The sequence below is a fragment of the Oryzias latipes genome, chromosome 10 (assembly GCF_002234675.1).
Source record: "Oryzias latipes chromosome 10, ASM223467v1".
In the NCBI taxonomy this organism is placed as follows: Eukaryota; Metazoa; Chordata; class Actinopteri; order Beloniformes; family Adrianichthyidae; genus Oryzias; species Oryzias latipes.
The window spans coordinates 21092401-21113434 of NC_019868.2; the positions used below are offsets into that span (position 1 = coordinate 21092401).

The 21034-nt window shown below is 37.2% G+C and overlaps 1 protein-coding gene across 3 annotated transcripts in view; it reads left to right on the plus strand.

Annotated features, from left to right (window-relative positions):
- LOC101164162 (glutamate receptor 1) overlaps positions 1-21034 on the plus strand; it is a 219680-nt gene that overhangs the window by 169295 nt on the left and 29351 nt on the right. For all 3 annotated transcript variants that reach the window (XM_023959328.1, XM_023959329.1, XM_023959330.1), the window contains exons 6-12: positions 2186-2239; positions 6296-6454; positions 6653-6820; positions 7733-7837; positions 9118-9228; positions 12680-12889; positions 13780-14225. In XM_023959328.1, coding sequence (XP_023815096.1) covers positions 2186-2239; positions 6296-6454; positions 6653-6820; positions 7733-7837; positions 9118-9228; positions 12680-12889; positions 13780-14225 — 1253 coding nt within the window. The remainder of the gene's footprint in view (positions 1-2185; positions 2240-6295; positions 6455-6652; positions 6821-7732; positions 7838-9117; positions 9229-12679; positions 12890-13779; positions 14226-21034) is intronic.

The following is a 21034-nucleotide window of genomic DNA, read 5'->3' on the forward strand; positions in this document are numbered from 1 at the left end:
CTTGTAGTAATGATCACCAGTAAATGGCTCCTTTGATCTTGAACTCTGATAAATAATTTTAGCAAAACAAAACAAGAAAAAGAAAAAAAAGAGGAAGCCAAAGTGTAGAGACTGATTTTATTTTAGAAGCTGCTTGCTCAGTTTGAAGTGCAGATGAGGACACACAATTGACAGAGACAGTTAAGGATTTGGTTTCTGGGAAAACCATGGAAAAGAGCAAATTTATTTTATCCAAATGCCAAACCCATCTTCAAGATTTAAAAGCTTTTGGATGGAACGCATGTGGAGTTTGAAATGAAAAGTCTTAGCAAAGGCCTTTATTTTATTTTTTTTTTTTTTAAAAGAAATGTGTAGCACAAGGTTTCAAACAAACTCCTGCCCTTTTTTGCACTTTAAAAGATGATTCAAAAATGGAGAGAAATGCAATAATCTGTTGTACTTAGACAAAAAATAGAATATTGAAGTGTTCTTTTCCATCTTTTGAATATTGTATTAGAAGGATGACAGATCTAGACGTAGATAACACAGAAAGTGTACATTTTCCATTAATATTACATAATCTAAAACAAGACTAGTTGATACACGAACCCAAAAAGGAGAGAGAAGCATAAGACTGAACAATAATCAATTTTAATAATAAAAAAAGCACATAAAAAAATTGAAACACTATTTCTGCCGGTTCTATGGGTTCAGATACACCTTCTTCCACAAATCATATCATCACTGATCACAGTTCATCATCACTTTGTTTTCCTCTGCAAAAAGGCAGGAGGAAAAGGCGGATGGGGGAAGATGAAAAGCTTTCTAAATTAGGCATAAAGCTGCTTTGTCATGAAGCTGTGCCTCACACACCTGGGATGTTTTCTATAAAGTTTAAACCAATCTACCGCTATGACCACAATTGAGTCCTTTACGTCTCCTAAAATCATTGTTGTGCCTGGCTGCAAAGTGTAACACTCGCAGTGACACACCTGCAGCAGCAGCACAACGAGTTTACTGTTTGCATTGCTGCTTGTTCAGTGTTTAACTGATAAAATATCTTGTGGAATTAAGGAAAATTATCTCCTTTTTAAGTTGTCGGGACATGAAGATCAAAGCTAAATAATATTTAAATAAAAAGACATGAGTAGAATTTTATACAGCATCTAATTAGCTTGCAACTTACTATATTATAATAATGACTGATGACTTATATTAAGTGCACCTCAGTTCTCTTGAAGGAACAGAATAATAAATGCACTTTATAGTGCAAATCCCCTTGTTTTGGGCAGTTAGTTTTGCTTTATTTAGATCTGCGCAATCTGGATGTTCTGTCACATTTGAATATTATATAATACAGTGGCAAACAGCTGTCTCGAAATGTGATTTTCAGTGTTGATTAATACTTTAGTGATGGAAACCTTTTGGAAAGAGACCCAGTTATCAGAGAGACAAAAAGAGAAGAAAAAAAAAGTTTTTTTCCAACTTTTATTAAAATGATCTTTCCTCAAGATACTTTACTGGCAAAACCTTGTTCCAAAGGGATTTAAGTTTTAAAATATGTCATTAAAATCCCATTGTTGTGATCTTGGAAAAAAGGCAGAGCCACCAAAAAAGTTTCCATTAAAGACCTACTCCAATAAAAAAAATTATTTAGGTTTTTTGTCATAATGGGGTACATATATTAAGAAAAGTAAGCTTGGAATTGCATTTTTAAGTGTTTCTCTTCTCAAATGTTTGTACTTTAGGAACAGACAACATGGTGTTAGAAAAAGATTCTATTTGTGATGTAGAAAAAGTAGGCAGGGCAGGCAACAAGCTCCCTGGTCCAAGCTCTCAGCAGCGGGGAGGTGAAGGGGGGTGTGGTTGGCATATTTCTAAAGAACTTCTGTCACTCTGCAGAAACAATCTCCAGGAGAAAACAACTCGAGTTTTTGGATTTTGGCTAAAATCAGCATTAGCATAATTTAAAGACAGCTGGGAACGCTTTGAAATCAATTTAAAAAAATGATCCCAGTGGATATTTAATGAAAAAAAAACAATGATTTACTGGCTGCTATAAACACTGCCCTTACCAAAAAATTTTAATATCAGTGCATGCTCTCACTGTTTTTCTGCTCAAGGTCAAAGAGTTTATAACCAACTGGATTTTCTGCAGGGAATTTCTTAAGTCTCACACACATTTTTTTCTGTTTATGTCTTTCAGATTGTTGAGCAAGGAAAGAATGCTAAGAGTTACCACTACATCCTGGCCAACCTGGTAAGTGATTATCAAGACAACAGCTTTTTTTCTTCATATTTTTTTATTCTTTAGAAGTAAATTATGCTGAAAGTCCCCACACTCTGTATTTAGATTTCCAATACATTAAGATTTCATCAGCAATAATCAGCAGTTTAATTCACTCGTGCTTTAAAAGATAAACTATCTGCTTTTTCATCTTCTCATTGTATTTTTCATCTAAGCTATTTTGTCAAAGCCAAAGAAATAACTGTGGTTCATTAAAAGACAAAAGCACTAAAAGGGAGAGGGGGATGTGTGGGAGACAAAAATCTTTGCAGACTCACAGTGACGGTAAAAGGTCAGACAGTGGAGTGTATGCCCGCTACATCTATCAGATTTCTTTGCCTGCTGCCATTTTCTCACCGAAATGGTTTGTCGGGTGCTACAGCACTCACTGGATGCAGTCAAATGAAGACAAAAGTAACAGAGCCTGAGGTAAATTTGAGATTAATATGCAGCTGCTTGCTTAAACAATTTCCCAGCGCTTGAGATTGTCTAAATCTCTCTTGTCTGGCCAGTTTGCCAGATTTAATTTGAAACGATAAAGCTCAGACGGTGCAGACGCCTGATCCTCAAAGTGGCTGTAGTCATTTATAATGGGCCCATTATAAGAGGCATGTCTGAGGAAAAAAAAAAAAAGAGTAAAAAAATGTTCTTTGTCCTTGCACCTTTTTAGAGCTGAGCTAATTACTTCATCGTATGCCCGGCTGCACTTGCATGCGGTTCTGATCATACTTTGAATTTCAGACAGACCTGGATGTTCGGTATTAGCAGAGGTCATTTCTATAGTAACATCCTCTTCCGACTGTTCAGCAGTAGTCCTTTCACAGAGCAGAGCTTTCAACAAATCCATCCGTTCTACAATCTGGAAACTTCTAAGAAATATTGAAAACCCTAAGCTGATGCTACATATCTACTGGGCATGTGTGGCACGCTCAAAAGCGTGCTTAACGTGGGTTTTTGAACCCGCTTTTAGCACTTGGTCTTTACACAGATCTGTTGCTTCCTGAAACTAGCTCATATACTCACAGTTAGAAGAGATTAGGTGTGAAATGTCGAAGTGGTGCAAACTCACAAATCTTGCTCCAGTTTTTTCTTTCACAGCTCAATGCTGATATATGAAAGACTTGGTGTCATAATTCTGGCCGGGCACAAACTGCAATTATTATGATCCATGATGAATTTTCAAACAGTTGGCACTTCCGTGCTTTGAAAAGGACAATACCCATACGTCACTACCAAATCCGAGTAGCTGACTGGTGAAAGTTCAATTAGTTTAAGGTTTAAGACACGCTCAGTCCCTGCGCGTTCTATACGTAGAGCCCAAAAATGAACTTCAAAACTTGCTTAGCAACGCGTGAACACGAAAACGTGCATTTTTGTGTTTTTAAATAGACTTTTAATCAAAAGTACTCACTCAAATGTGAATTTTTGAGCCCGGTGTCAATGCAGCATGAGACGAGGGACCGACTGTACTTTGTGGCAGTCTAAACTTTTCCCAGAAACAATAAAAAACACAAAAAAGTATTTTTTACGGAACATTAGGCGAGTTACCAGAAAAGCCTTTTCTATTTATCTTTGTTTGTTTTAACTGTCTGGATAGTGAAGATGAAAGAAAGTGAGAGTTTAGTGGAGACCCATTGAAAACTGAGAGCCAGAGCTTCAAAGGGCATGAAGCAAATGATGTGGGAGCAAAACAGAAAGGAAAATGTGTCATGAATGATAGGTGGCCAGCTAGTCTCTATGCAAAAAAACTCTGGGTTTCTTTGAATCAGTCGTTATACTGTACATACATATAACGCTTCCTCCCTCCCCGTTATTTCCTTTTCTGAAAACAGCTACAGAAAGGTCACAAGAAAGAGCTAAACAGCAGAAACAGTTACCTTTCTCTTTTTTACATGACTTGAAAGATGTTTTGCATTTTCTCAGAAACCTGTAAGGTTTCAGCTCCACCACTGCTAACCGCAGGCTTTGAGGACAGAGTCTGTCTCAGATTAGCCCTGCACTGATCTCACCATGAAATGAGGTTTTCTTTAGACTCCCTCACTACTCTTGTCACTGAGGAAGCACAGCGATGAAGTCTGTTAAAAGGGATAGCCTCGCATTATTTAGATCATGCAGGTAACCTTTGCATTTGATGGCAGAGTTAAAAATAGCAGCCATGTTAGAGTGCAACCTTTGACAAAATGACCCTCTGCTTCCACCATCTTCAGCAATTCAAATGACTTTCCCTTAAACTGCCTCTTTACATTATTTTCCTTGAGTTTAAAGTGTGCGTTTTCACATACTCTTTTAATTTTCCTATATACAAATCATCATATTCCATTCTTTTAATAATTACAAATAATTTGCATCCTACATTGAACTAGATGAAGGTGTTGCAATGTGATTAAATCAGGAAAACTTTAGTCTTCTCTTTCCTTTATCTCTTCCTTTCATCCCCTAATGTTTGTTGAACCTGAAGCACAAAGTGCTGTCACTGACTACATTTATATGCACGCCGCAGTATGAGTAATGGAGTGAGAAATATTTCTACTTATGAACTCATTATAATAAATCAACTGTAAATGAAAGAACATGACAGATTACTTTTGATCATTAAGTGTCCTCCGAGAAATTTGAAGAAAAAGCATAACATTTGCTGCTTATATACACTTATATATTTTTATTTTTACCTTTTTTTGAGATGAAATGTTTTTTTGTATATAAATCATATTCATGTGCTTTCCACTTGAATGTTGTTTTGAATAAAAACTGCATAGCCTCCATGCTTCATCCTGAAAATGGCTAACGCCAAAAATGACCTTATTCTAAGATATCAAAAGGGCTTGTTTGTATAATAGTGTTCTAATTCATATATGTATTTATTATGCAATGGATTAGAGTATTTGTGCAAATATAAAGCTGTCCCTGTTTGAAAAGGCTCTTAAAGGAGCGCTGCCTTTACCGTTCTAAACCAAGAATGATCATCAGTAAATAGAAAAAAGTACTTAAACATCATAAAAATGTTACGTTTAAAGCTATCATTTTGAGTAAATTGAATTTGTGTTTGTTGCTACTTCTAAAATAGTTGCTGATGCTGTCAAGAAACTATGTTACCCATGTAATAATGCCCCATCCCAATATAACTTCCTTTTATTCTCATGTATACTTGCTTTGGTTTGCAGTTTAAAATATTAGAAATGAGTTTTACTCTTCTAGTAAAACTCACTTTTGTTTATTTACTTTGAAAACAAGTATTGTGGGGAAAGCTAGTGCATTAGTCGTTACTGCAACAACTCACAAGTGGATATGCGATGTCTGCGGTGCAAAATGGGCAAAACTGTACTGGGCACGCAGGTGGCTGGCTCGTAATATCAAGGTCATAACCTCTCGGTGAGCCCGTAGAGGAAAAATATTCATGCACATTTACCGCTATGGGCTTGCTGTGGGCAACAAGTCATAGCGAACACTTGACACGCAAGAGTAATTAAGGACGAAGTAGATGGGACCCAGGCCCTTTGTAGGGATTTTTCATTTATTCAACTCCCCATGAAACTGTTAGTTCTTTTTAAGGAATAAATCCTGGATTACATATCGCCATATTGTACCAAAAGATCCTAAAGGCTACTGGATACTTAAAATAGAACACAAATGTTTTTTGCTTAACAGAAAATCATGTCTATTAAGACATAATGCATACCTAATAGGGGTAAGTGATTAGTTCTGGATATATTTTATTCTATTTTGTTGTCTACTACCGAGACCAAAAGCAATATTTTGTTGGCAGTTTTTCAGTTTATATTCAACCTTCAATGTCTATTTCACTAATATACCCATAATGCCTTGAAGGAATCTTTTTAAATTTACAAACCTACATTAAATACCAAATTGATAAATTATTGGTAGTCACACCTTACTTATCATTCATGTCAGACAGCCATCTATATAATTAGGGATTTGATTTATGTGAAACATTCACAATTTAATCCACTTGTATTTTTGCCAACATGAATGGCTATTTCACCTCCACGTTTTTTTTGTTGTCTTTTCCAGGGTTTCCTGGACATTGACCTGACAGACTTGAGAAAAGGGGGTGCCAACATCACAGGTTTTCAACTCGTCAACAATTCTGAGCCGACTGTCAGCCGCATCGCCCAGCAGTGGATGGAGTTTGATAACAAAGACAACAAAATGCCCAAAACTGGACTCAAAGTAATATTGCTCTCCTTTATACAATATTCTACCTCTTCTACAGTAGTAATTCTTTTTGGTATTATTTAAAGTAAAGCCATGTTTTATTGATAGAAAATCTTTAATCTAATATGTGGTAATAAAGAAAGAAAAGAATACTTATCAAAAGCTGCTGCTAAATGTTTTTTAGTAGTGCTTCATCTTTTTGTCTGTTTGCAGTACACAGGCGCGCTGACATACGACGGGGTGAAAGTCATGTCCATGGCCTTTCAGAATTTAAGGAGACAGAGAATAGACATCTCTCGGAGGGGCAACGCTGGAGAGTGTCTCGCCAACCCACCAGCCCCCTGGGGACAGGGCATAGACATCCAGAGAGCCTTGCAGCAGGTCGGCACACACAAATGAGAGAAGCCAGTCCACATACACACATGCATGCACCAACCTCACACTGTCACATACATTCCTGACTGGCACGTTGTCTAATAGCTTTTGAGTTGGGGCTGGCTGAACAAATTAGGTCTCATTCTGTCGTGTAAAGTTCACATTAAGTCATAGGAGAGCTCTCAAGTATCAAATGTGACATCACAGCTAGTAAACAAAACCTGGGAACAATATTGCTCGGCCATGATCATCATGAGATATGACATAAGCAATTGAGTTTAGAAATTTAATATTTGGCAATGAAAATGGTAATGCTGGCTTATTTGTGAGACGTCTCTTTCCTTAGGGAAAATACATTTGCACATTCATCTGTACTAACCGTGACACATGTCATGTGACTTTGTTTCCTTATTAATTAGATTAATTTTGTTACACTATTAAAATATCCTTAAAAAGTCCATGATGTTAGTTTGCAAAATAAATTTAGACCATGATGAGAACAAACATTTTATTTTATTGTGTTTTGCTGCTGTAAGTGTGCATGTTAAAGCCAAAGCCCGGTGTGTTGTGCAGAGGCGTGCTCAGAGCTGATCTTGCCATATGCCTGCGGACGGGTCGAAGACAGAAGTGGTGTTCGCTCAATTAATTCTTTCCCCCTGCCAAGACATGCACACTTCAGTGAACATATACATGCCATCTGTCATTCACCACCAAAGGGACCTGACTTCTATCCACTAACACAAATGAATGCCACACAAACACATCCTTTATATACATTACATTGTACTTGTGGCAGCCAAATCACTTGCTCTGGAAAAGAGATTAAAAAAACTGTCTGTATGAATATTAAACTTCTCTGCAGCCATTACAATAACTGCACTCAATAGTCTGTTCTTTATCTCTTGACACCCGTTTTAGGTCCGTATTGATGGATTGACCGGTCACATTCAATTTAATGAGAAAGGTCGCCGAACCAACTATACTGTTAGTGTCATGGAACTGGCTCCTTCTGGACCCAAGAAGGTAAGTCTGACCAGCTTTAATAGACTTAAAGAACAGCATTTTTGAATAACAATTTGGCTCTTTTTAACACAGTAACCCATTATTGTTTAAGGCCTTAACATACTCAGAACAGCTGTTAGGAAAGTTAATAAGAACACGATGCAGGGAAAGTTGGGCAAAAAATATTGTTGAAAGTATTTTTTGTTCTTTTGTTGTAAAAAAAAAGAACATTTATATCATTTACATAGTGTAGCATTCATACGTTCACATAATTAGTTTAATACATTTTTAGGTAAACGAGAAAATAGAACAATCTAATGGCCAACTCAAACTAAAAACAGAATTTAATTTAAGTTCCAGCACTGTATAAATAAAATGACATAATTCTTGTTTCTATTTAGAATTTTGCATAAGAACCAACTAACTAAGAACTGTGTTCCCCCGTTTGTCGTAGGAGTTACGCTCTAAAATATGTGAAACCCTCTATGTAGTCAACTTTATTTTTTTCTGATGTTGTGAAATATTTTGAGGCTGTAAAAACGCCTAACTATACATTTTTACACTCTTTTTTCAGGCAGACATGAACATTTTCACAATGTTCTCCATTGTTTAAACTCTCGAGGTTTAAACTGTCTTAGAAAAATAAGTCCAGTATCATGGAATGAAAAAGATTTGCTTGTGATCAAAGATAAATGTGGAAGGCTGAACGCATTCTGTTCATGAAGGAGATTGATTAACAAGGTCAACAACCAATCAGGATGCAGAACACAATAGCCAGTAAAACAAAACAAACAAAAGAAAACATATAAAATAAGCATGCAAAATTGGACAAAAAATAATCAGCGACACAGGAAGGCTGCAAAGTGTGAACTGTGAAATAGCGGGGGGCCGTGCACTTTATTATTTAACAGTGAAAGACTGAAAGTTATTCTGTTTTTTCTCCTTTTATTTTTTAAAAATCAGTAGATTTTAGCAAAATTATTATTGTTTTTTTTTTTTTACTTTTTTTCTCAAACATTCATAACCACCAATTAGCAGCTTCAGTTCATACAGGACTTAACTGGCTTTTGTTATTTATTGTAAATTAAAATAATCTGGAAATAACCCTTCTGAAAACTGTAAGGATTTTAACTTTTTCATATTTTACTCCAATTTAACTGTGAATGTAATGTGTACTCTTGTGTGTTTTAAGTTTAAGTTTGTGCTTGTGAAATGCAAAACTTATTTTCCTTTTTTTTTTAAAAGGAAGTAAAGAATTCTGATTTTAATATTATATAAAAAACACGTAACTTTTTTCCTAGGTGGGCTACTGGAATGAAGATGAGAAGTATGTGACCACAACCAGCTTCATAAGAGGCAGCAATGACACTTATGGACTGCTGAACAGGACCTATATAGTCACCACCATCTTGGTGAGTCTGAGAGAAAAAAATAGAGATTAGAGGAGTGGAGGGTGTATGAGAAAGTTGGATGGAAGAAACTGACAAAGTGAAAGTCAGGATAACATTTTTCATTTTCTTTTATGATTGAGTTCCTAAAAGCTCACTGCTCCCACAGAAAACAGCAGACGGATAATTGTTTTTCCCTTTCACATTTTTCCCTCCACTGGTATTTTCGCTTACCTCTTTTTGTCTGACAAGTCACCTACTGAATTATAACTTGAATTGGCGATCATGAATGAGATTTTGAGCTTTGTCTTAAGCATCACTGGTCTAAGGACAACAACAGTTAAGACTTTCAAAAACATTTTTATTTTTGCATTTTAAACCATGTGTCCTCCGTTTTCATTTCAGTACATATAATTGTAAACTTAATATAAGCAGTAGCTTCTTTTTTTTTCCACAATGCAAAAATAAGTTTAAATTCTTAAGTGCTGGAATGATTTAATAAAAGTGTCAAGTACTTCCAAGATGTGGTTTTGTCAGTGGGTTCTTCCTTTTCTTGACTTTCATTTCATTTTTAATTTGGATTAAGTATTCGTCTAAAGTAATAATTAATCATTTAAAAAAAACTGTATTTTAATGAATAAAAACATGATTAACCCCTTGATGCCTGAATTTATTTCAACTTACAAAAAAAAGGGGGGAAAAAACTAAAGTTTTTGCTTTCAATTAGATGTAAAAGCATAGTAATTTTGTAGCAAAAGTGGTTTGACGGACATTTGCATCAACAGGGTTAAGATTGATCTCTTCTCTGAGCACTTTGTGTTATATTTTTATATGAAAAGTGCTTTATAAATAAAGTTTGATTTGATTTGATTTGATCTTATCCCTACCGAAGGCTCTAAAGTCATACAAAAATCATCACATTTAAAAAGGAACACAAGAAAAAACTGTGTGTTAGTCTTTGTTCTTTTAAATTTGAGTCAAAATGTATTAAAAAAGAAAAGTAAAAGAAAAAACTTTGATGTGTTTTACGTTTTATCTAGGAATTGAAAAAGCAGGTAAATGTGTTGCTAATTTGATGAAAAATTAATTATAGTCAGTTGTGAACAACTTTTTAAAAACTGTTCAAATTTAAAGATTAGCGGTAACCATATACTGGTATGTACATGCACAAAAACAAGCAGAAAGTATATCAGCAATTTCTGATAAACATTTTTTGCTGTTTCAGAACCCGACTTTTACCGTCAACGTAACATTTAATGCAACAATTTAACATTAGAAAAGTTATGATGAAGCACAGAATCTCCTGGAAAAACAAAAGGTCAAATAAAAAGTAAAACAAAAATGGCATCAGTTTTCAGATTCTGAAGAGGTTTTGATTTGGAATAGTTTAGTGACCAGGATCTTGCACACAATATACTCCTTTGTACATGAAACCAAGCTTTTTCCTAACAGAGATGTCAGCACAAGCCCAAAAGTTGATTATGTGAAGGAGTAACAGTTGCATTGAGGAGAAAAGTCGCCGTCAAAGTCAAGACCTCTATCTACATGAAATGGTTTTGTAGAAATAGTGACAATGTGTCAAATGAACACAGCTACATTGTATTATTAGGACCTGTGAAGAATCTGCTGAATGTTCTGTAAAATTTTGCAGTATTAGCTATATAGTTTAGACTAAAGACTACTTGTGGCAAATGTTCAACCTGTACAACTGCCATGGCAGCATATCTGCCATGACACTTTCTAAAAAGAAAATAGCAAAACTGGCAATTTCCTGTGGAAACATGTTAAAGGATGAGAATAATTATATGACTTCGGGTGCACTTTTTCTTTGTCTATAGCTTTCGTTCATATAAGCATATTGGCTTTATGCATTTTTAAAAGGAAAAAGCTGAAATGATATTAGATATTATCCAATGGAATAAAGTTGGATGAAATGGAAGGTATTCTTTCTGTGCAGCATGCACAGTTTTGCAGAAAGGCAAGCTTTTGGTTGCCACCAAACATTTTGTAATGTAGCCGTAAAACCATGCTGTAGATTCTTTTAGTTTAAGTTTATATTCGTCAATTTAATGTTTAGAAGGCACCCTTTTTAAGTTTACATGGAAAAAAACTCAAAGTCCAGATTTCTTTATTAGTCAGCTCATTTATCAAAATGCAAATGCTTTCTCAAATGTAAACTTCCTTCTAACAAATGAAAAGCAGGATTTTTTGGTCTAATTTTCCAACCATCTGCCCAAATCAGACTGCAGCTTGTAAGCCGACCGTCCCCACCGCATGTTACATTTAAAATGGGCTGAAAGAGAGTCATGCAGCAGGACAAAGATCTTAACAGAACATCTGTTAACCGTATAAAACCAAAGGAATGTAGCAGCAGTAGTAGCCATAGTTCACACTGGCCACTGCAAAGCTTTAACCCAATTTAGTTTCAGTGCCAGACTTTCACAAGTCTCAGTCATCAAAAAAAGTGAGACAATTTCTTCAAAATTGTATGAAAATGTGGTGTCAAAACTACACTTGATACTGCTGAAGGTGGTATCATGCAGTAAGTGACAGGTCCATTAATGTGAATCATGGGGAACTTAATGACCTGCACTGCTTTTCCCTGCATGCATGTGAAAATGCACTCAGCCAGCCTTTAAATGCAAATGCCTTTCTGCCCTCTTCCCCCCTCATCTAGCTGTTTGGTCTCTAACGAGCATCTGGTTTTTGTAAGCACTGTTTATCTTTACCTCAACTGCAAGGAGTGACAGAACATTCATGCCTGCACAAAAACTGTGTAACAAGCGTGTCCCCGTGCACTTTTCCTGCAGAGCCTCAGGTGCTATGTCAGCTGTAATTTCTTTGGTCAGTCGATCATAGTGAAACGTACAAATGCTGGTGTAACAAGTAAATAGCCTGGCTGAGGAACAGAGGTCACCTGGACTTCAAAGTGCAGTCAGACTGTTTTTTTTTGCACATCTCAGTAATGCGCACAGGCACATCCTCCACACCAATGCATCTTAGGTTAGACCTGAACTCTTTCTGCTTTAATAGTTCTTTGTATTTTGCTTTTTTTGCATTATGTTTCTATGCATCTATAATAAATCTTTGTTTTTAATGAGAGGCTTATCTTTTTTCTTTAAAGAATACACGTCACATTTATTTATCACCAATCTCCTTATTAATTTAAGAAACTGTTCTCTTAAAAAGGCTACAGTGAGTCACAAAAGCAGAGACAATCAGCATGCAGTTAACTTGTTCTATCATTTTCAGAATAGAATAGAATTGAATAGAATGCTTTATTATCATCATAAAGAGAGTATGATGAAATTGAAGGAGGCCATCATGTTAAGCTGCATCTGGAGTCAAAAGATATTTTAAAAAAATCTAAGCTGTTTCTGTGTTTTAAAGGGAATGTTAACATTTCAAATGACGAGTAAAACTGATTATTGATGGAAAATAATCTCTCCTATCACGGTTGTCCTGCATCCAACAGGAGTCTCCGTATGTGATGCTGAAGAAGAATCACGAACAGCTTGTGGGGAACGATAGATACGAGGGCTACATTGTTGAGCTGGCTGCAGAGATAGCCAAGCATGTGGGCTACCAGTACAAACTGAAAATTGTCTCTGATGGCAAATACGGAGCCAGAGATCCTGAAAATACTAAGATGTGGAACGGCATGGTTGGAGAACTTGTGTACGGAGTGAGTAAATGGAGCTCTTTCTGAAATGTTTTTTTTTTTCTATCTTCAAGGTGCACTGATAACAATTATCTGGAAAGCTTTGCAACCCTTTATATAGCAATGCAGCATGTTATAAGTTTAAACGTTTGTATAATACAGCAGTCTTGGAACACTGTTAGCTTTACTTCTAACACCCTAGGCCTCCAATTTCATTGTCCAAGTGGACGAAGAAAATAAAGGCATGTCTGTCTATCTAAGGCATATCTGTTTTTTAAATTATATTTTAACTAGGTCTTTGAAAACAACTCCTCTGGCTTTGGATAATTTTATTTTAGACCTTTTTTCACCTATCTGTATTTTAATTTGACTAAAAATGAATCTATTTTGTTTGTGTATTTGTGCTGCGTTTCAATAAAGTTCATTCCATATAATTTCAGGATTCTTATACAGTACGTTTAAAGCTTAGAGAACAAAGCACCACTTGTTATCAAGGAGGAAATCTCAATAATTCAAACATGCTTTCAATTATATTGTTTACAGTTAGTGTTTTAAACTTTGTGTCACCACTCAGCTGTTTTTGCAGTGCAAGCATATATTTAACATTCTTTTTTTTTGCAACCATCTGGACTTACAATGCACTTTCTGAATCCTGTGACTAATTGCACAGTGTCTTTTTTTCTGTGGTTTTGCTTTCACAAAGAACCGTTGGCTGCAAATAATGAAAGCGACTTGGATCTCACAGGCTTTAAAAACTAATTAGGGACAATTGTATGTTTTTTCTTCTTTCTTAAAACCCTTCCATTCCATATTTAAGATCTTTGCCAGAAGTTGTTTTGCTTCACTGGTAGAGGATAAAATATGCAGTGTAGCTTCTGTTTACATGTCTTTATGTGTTTCTGTTCTTCCCTCAGAAAGCCGATTTGGCTGTGGCTCCGCTCACTATCACCCTCGTCCGTGAAGAAGTCATAGACTTCTCAAAGCCCTTTATGTCTCTGGGTATTTCCATAATGATCAAGAAACCCACCAAATCCAAACCTGGCGTCTTTTCCTTCCTGGACCCGCTGGCTTATGAGATCTGGATGTGCATAGTGTTTGCCTACATCGGTGTCAGTGTGGTCCTTTTTCTGGTCAGTCGGTTCAGTCCGTACGAGTGGCACGCGGAGGACTACGAGGATGGCGCCGAGCCACAAACACCGACACAGGCAGCGGCCTCCAACGGCGTGCAGCAGGGCCAGACACCAACTCAGCAGAACACCAATCAGCAGAATCTGGAACAGACCAACGAGTTTGGCATTTTCAACTCCCTTTGGTTTTCACTCGGCGCCTTCATGCAGCAAGGCTGTGACATCTCCCCAAGGTAAGACGTAAGAAAAGACTGGTTCCTTAGGTCTTCACCTAACAATCTTGGCTGCAGTTCTTTCAAACATCAAATGAATGTTAGCAGTGGCAGTTAATAGGATGGTTTGACTGCATCAGATCAAATGGTCAAACTAAATGTGTGTCAGTCATATGTGGAAAGCGATTACTCTTTCTTTTCTACAAATCTTTGTTGTGAGGATTAAGTGCTGTGTATTGGCTCTCATTAAGTGCTCTTGTGAGCTGTGGCATGAAACCATCCTCAAAAAGGTCACCAATTAAAAATCTAATTAAGTGACGGAAATTAGAGACACTCGGGTCGACTTTTTGAGCTTTCCAGTGGGATTAGGAGGAGGAGATAAGGAGATAAATGTCAGTATTAGCACTGTAAGTTCTCTGTGAACCCACAGAGACAGGTTAGGTCACAAGTAGACAGACCTCCCTGTGTCTTTAAATGACTTTGAGCTACATATACCGGATTTACATGTGCAGTCTTTGTTGTTATCGCTGTTGTTTTCAAGCGCTGTTTCATATGAGATGCTTCTTTGCCTTGCTGGGCGGCTGCAGTTGCTTTGCCTTGTTTGAATAGTTTGCAGCAGTCTCAAGTCTGCAGAACAAATGCGAAGCCAAAACCAGGAGGATATTTGCTTTGAATAAAGGATGAAAAGACTTTAACCAGGCTTTGCTTAAAGGTCAACAAGCTCTAAATTTCTTTTATGTTTTTTTAGTGCTTTTGAGCTATCAAAGAACAGATGAAAAAGCAGAAAAAGAAAATTACAGCAAGCCATTGTGACATTTATAGTCTTTTCAATTACCTCGCAAAGCCTACATGTGAGAGAAATCACCTGAAGATTCAGGGAGGCATGCCTGCATGCTCAGCGGTACATGATGTAGATTGTGGATCCCCTCCTCCCATGTGCCGTCATCTGACATTTACTGTAGTCCAAATGTTCTCCTGCAGGCGGAACATGCATCTGCAATTCTATTGATTTTTGTTTGTATGCCACACACGGAGAAAGAGAATGTCACCATACTTTCTCAAATTGCCTGTTCCCTGTAGCTTCTTTGTGATGGCACAACTTATTTCTGTCCATGTGTGTTTGTTTCTGAATGTGTTTGCGTGTACGTTAGCTTAGGAGCTGGTGATCGTGGCTGATAGCAAACGTTTCACTGACTATAAGGACAAAGAAGAGTGTTTGCATGCTCTTTAAAGATTCACCACAACCTTTGGAAGCTAATTTAACAAATCAATTGACATGTTATTGACATCAATAACAGGGAGTAATGTTAATTGGACAGAAAATCTTACCCGTTGCACGTAAATTCAGGAAATGAAAAGGCTTTAAAGACCTACTCCAATCATTTTTTAAGCTATATTTAAATGCATTCCCAGGTGTCTTTTAATCGCTATTATGCCGTTTTTAGCCTAAATTTAAAAATGGTCATTTTCTGGGACTTGTTTCATCAGAAATTTAGCGGGACTGTTGGCCCAAAGCAACCAGGCCCCCCGCTACCATCACCCATAACTGAGAGCTCAGTAGTTTACAGCCCCTTACACCCCCAACCTAACATTACCGGTGCAACATAAATGGTGAGCAATATTCGAGCAATCCAGCCGTGCAGTTTTAAACCCGATTTCAGCTCAAATGAGCCAAACAAAGACGTTCGTGGATCTAGGTGTCCACAGGTGGAGGCATCAGATTAAGCAGGGAGCTTGCACCCACTGTTTTGTCTAGGTCACAAATACCTCTTTTTCAAACAACAATTATTTGTTTACTCCTGATTCACAATGATGCTAAAAGAAATACTCTGAAATCCAATTTTGAGCTTAGTTTTCTTTATATAACATGTCAAAAACCCCAAAAACACCATTTTCATCAGAGTTGGTCTTCAAAACCTAAACTACTCCATGTTGTGATCATCATTCTGCAATGTGCAGGGCATCCGAATGTGTCTTGAAAACCAGCACAGTGAATGTTTCACCTCTGAATGCTGCCCTGAAGAAAAGATCTCCCCTTGAAAATGTGGGTCACCTAGTTGCTGTAGTTAGCTCAGCACAGATTCAGGGAGGGAGGTGCCTGCTGATCATTTTCCTCAAGCATTATGAGATCCTGGCATGTTTCTGGTCAGATGAAAGCGGTAACATTTCTGCTTTTAATATAATCAGTTTTGCAGGTTTCTGTGTGTCAAAGACCTACTTCAATGAAAATGGCGTTTTTGGTGTTTATAACGTGGTCTTCTGGAAATTTGCTAAAGGTGAAGGACATATATAAAGAAATTTAAGCTTAAAATGACATTTCTTAGTATTTCTTTATTCAAATAACTGTGAATCAGGAAAAAATAGCATTTAAAAAAGTGCGTATTTGTTCGCTGGGTTGGCCTTAAGCTCCCTGCTCCGCTCCATTTGTAGAGGGACCATGTAACTCTCTGTTTTCCTCGTCCGAGCTGGCATATGGCTCAAAACTGCACAGCTGAATGGCTCTAGTATTGCTCATCATTGTTGTTAATGTCAGGTCGGGGGTGAAAGGGTGTGTCAGCTAGCAGGAGAGCATAGAGAGCTTTCAGTAACAGGAAGGTGAATGGTCCTGCCAACAACTACTGCCACTCTGCAGAAATTATGTCCTAAAAAACGTCTTTGTGATTTTGTCTAAAAATGGCAGAATCATAATAAAAAAAACCACTGGGAATGCTTTTGAAATAGATCAAACGATGACTAGAGTGGGTCAAATCATCTGCTGCATCTAGTAATTTTTTTCTGACAGTAAATTAGTATCCTTTTTCGTGAGAGCACTCCCACTGTCTAATCTTTATATTTAACACCTCTTCTGTTTCACATTTATTCATTAAGTCTCTGAGCTTAGTAAAATGTTAGCACACAAAAGCTGAGATTCAAAGCAGCATCTTCTTTTCAATTGCTCTTTTTAAACCAACAAGTGCTTCATCTTCTTGTTCTGTTTGCTCATTTGTGGCTGTTAGTTGTAAAAGTAATTAAATGAACTCAGAGGAGCTAAAACCCGGACGCCGGAGCAAACTGCTGATGGGCTCCAAAGAGTTATAGGATGAGAAGAGGCTGCTTTCTAACATTAAAGCAAAACAACCTCAATATTTTCACTGGAGCAAGTGTGCAAAGGTAAAGAACATAAAGTAAATTCTACACTCTTTGGCAAGTAATGTAGATAAAGGAGGCTGCTTTTATTACATGCAGCTTTCCCTATAAACATGTATTTTTAAATGAGGAGCATATAAGGCAAGCACACATGACAGGTAGCTGCATTATAGTTAAGTAAAAGATTTGAATGTAAACATGTGCAGGTAATGGATTGCTCCTGACAGAAACAGCTGGCAGACCCCATTGATCCTGATTAAGAAGAACTAGGTGTAAAAAGTGGTTTCAAATTTAAAGGAAGGAAATTAAAGCACAAATTGACTGTTATTTATGTATAATAAACACCTTTCCGCTGCTATATTGATATCGGGTGAGGACAGAATATTCTAGATATACATTTAGCCCGTCAAGATGGAAGTTTAAAGCATTTAAGTCCTAGAGAAATTTAATCAAAGCCAAAAACACAGATGATCATCTCTGTTCTCCATTAAACAAGCAGGCTTTTAATTTCCTTGTCTGTGTGACCACGTGTGTCTTATTATAACTTTCTTTATCTGCTTATTGTACCATAGGGAAGCTTTTAGACACATGCATCCAGACATTGTTTGTTCCTGTGATCCTGCATTAATGCCGTGTGTGTATTAGCCGCATTACTCTTTGTGTTATTTATTTTCTGTGAAACCTTGTTTACCGTGCTCTTTCTAAATGTCAGCACTGTCAGTCTGGCTGTCACATGAGCCCCACTCTGTGCTTTTGGGCCGTCCTTGTGTTTATCTTTTCCAGACAGGTGGACTTGGAGACTTCCCGCCCGCCCCATCCATCCACACATCCAGCCGTTTATTTCCTCTCCGCTTTTTCTTTGCTTCTCGTCTCTCATCCCCTCTGCTCTCCATCCGTTAGAGATTTGTCCGCTTCATCCAGTGCTCATCTTTGGCTCAGAATCCACTGTGTGTAGCTCTCCATCTGTAACTCAACATAACCTGCTGGAGGAAGGCTGTTACCACATTTTAGGGCCTTTTTGTCCATCTTTATTAACCAAACTGTGCTGTGTGCCATAAAAGATAATTATTTTTGAAGAGTTTATTCCACCTTTTTTGATATATGGGCAGCAACAACCTTCTTTTGCAACGAGTTTTATTTTTTTAAAAGAGTGCATTAGGAGTCTTCCCATAGCGGCTCTGCTGAATCCTGAGCATCAGCGTCTGGGTTTGTCCAGCCCTCATTCAGTCTGGATGAGGTCTGAACTCATTACATCACTGCTTTGCAATTCCACTCATCTGAGTGCTCCAGAAGTTTCAGCTGCTGCTGATGGGTTTCTACTTACTGATCATCTACTGTTCAAGTGTATTTGACTGGAAGCCACTGGCTTCTACTTACCCTCATAATTACAAGAGGCACAAAGTTGTCTGTGTTTTGCTTTCCTCACTGCTTTTGCTTCAGAAGTAGCTTTGTTTGCCCAACTATTCTGTATGTTGTATTCTATTTTTCCCATTTTTAGTTTTACGAATTTCTTAAAATGTTCAAACTGTGCACAAGTCTGACCAAAAAAATCCTTTAAAGTATTGTGAAATGTTATAACTGGGATTTTTAGGTGTTTTAATATCCAAAGAGCCAAGTATGCAACTTGCATGAGTCAGGTTAACTTTCTGTTCCAGATCTGTGGAGTATAAAAGCTGAATGCATCTTCTCCAGGTTTGGTTTTGACTTTAGGAACTGACAAAAGACTGACCCAGATCGGACCGGAGAGATCTGGCCGGTACATACTGGGTCAGTAGGTCAATCATGTATTTTGGTGCTAAGCCAAAGCTTTATAAACCAGCAACAGAACGTTAAAGCCTATCCTCTGCCAGCAGGCAGCCAGCATAAAGACACCAGAACTTGATTGTTGATGTGGTCTACTTATATGGTCCTTGTGAGAATCTGAGCTGGTTTGCTGATTGTTTTTTTCTTTTGGCAGTCCAGCAAAGACACGGTTATAGTAGTCAAGTCGACTAAAGATTAACACATAAAATAGTTTTACTTAGACAGCAGATCTATAATCCTCGTTACATTTTTCAGGTGATAGTGGTCTGATTTTGTGACTGCCTGAATGTGTTGATCAATTTTAGTTTTGTGTCCATCACTACACCCTTAGTTTGGCTTGGTTGGTGGGTTACAGAAGATTGATTGAAGCTTTTTAGCAACCTCCGATTGTTTCTATTTATATGGTAGCCCATCTGATAAAATAGACTCTGGTGCTCTTCAAGTCAGTGTTTACCTTCTTGAAAGCAGCTCACTCTGCAAGGAAACCTTACAATAGTCTTTTGAATTATCCAGATAACCTGTGGTCAATAGATTATTGGGAGAGGATGATTATAATGTCGGATTTTACCATTGTTTGCCTCAATCCTCAAATCGTTTTCCTTCTGTCATTTCAGCCGTAAATTTGATATTATAAACCCTCTTTTATTTCATCTTCCTTCTTTTCATCAGTAAAATAGAGTTTATTAAGAACATTCATAGAAAACAGGCCTAATCTGACACACAAAACCTTTGAAATCAGAGAGAGGCTGCTTTATATTTGCAGTTTATTATATCCTACATCAGGCTTCTGCTGTAATTACAGTCAGCCTACTCATATAGCCACGTATTCCCACTTTCAAAAAATGCAATTGCCAATATTAAAAGTCATAATCATAACACACACAGGCAGATTCATTTAAGTCTCTGACATATTCCTGCACGTTATTGTGGCTGGCATAATGCTGTTGTGAAGAATTAGAGACATTTAGCAACTGTTTTCCTCCCACTTTAATAAACCAGACACACAATAAGCATCAAGATTGCGGCTACAATACAGTTTTGGCTTAAACCCACTGCTTAGTTGGGGGGGGGGGGGGGGTGCCTGGAGGTCGATACAGTTTCCTACAACCATTTTGCATATTAAAAATATCAAAACATCACAAGATATTTGCAGGTACAATGTGTTAAAAGTGTTGAAATGACTGATTATTATGCTCAAGCAGCTACACCGGTTGTCATGGGAACAAGTGCTCGTTTGGTTTATGTAACTGCACGAGAAAACATTTTTAAAAGCTCATATTTAGAACATCAAGCCAGTGCATCAAGCATTGTACCACACTAACATCCACTAAAAGGAACAAGAAAAGAGGAGCATAAAAAAGTAGAGACAAGGTTTATCTGAAGCAACTATAATATCTACTGCAGATGAAACGGTCTGTTACCACTCTGTTTACACCTTTACACACCTATTTAATTACCATCTAAGTATGTTTTGAGGGGAAATTGCTTTATGTTTTGCTGACATTGAGCACACTCATCAGAGCAATCATGACTGCAAGATCTCATTATGAGCTTCAAGGGCACGGGATGCCTCATCTGTGAGGATGAGCTCCAAAAAAAAGCAAAGTTAGCAAAAACAGCTTTGGTGTTCAAAAAAGCATGCTGCCGCCGGCTGTGACTAAAACTTGAGAATCCTAAAGAGATGATTTAGGGGTAATGAGCTACGTAGATGTTGGCTGGGCTTAAAAATAAATAAATTGAACTGTGAAAGGCATTAACAGGCCTTCGCTTTTTGCTATTTTCTTGAAGGTTTCTTGCTTTCTTCTTGATTCAGAAAAAATATTAGGCCACACTTTACCAATTAAAAGATCTGTGAATTAAATACATTTGTTTTATTTATAAAGTACAGTCAAAAACAAGTT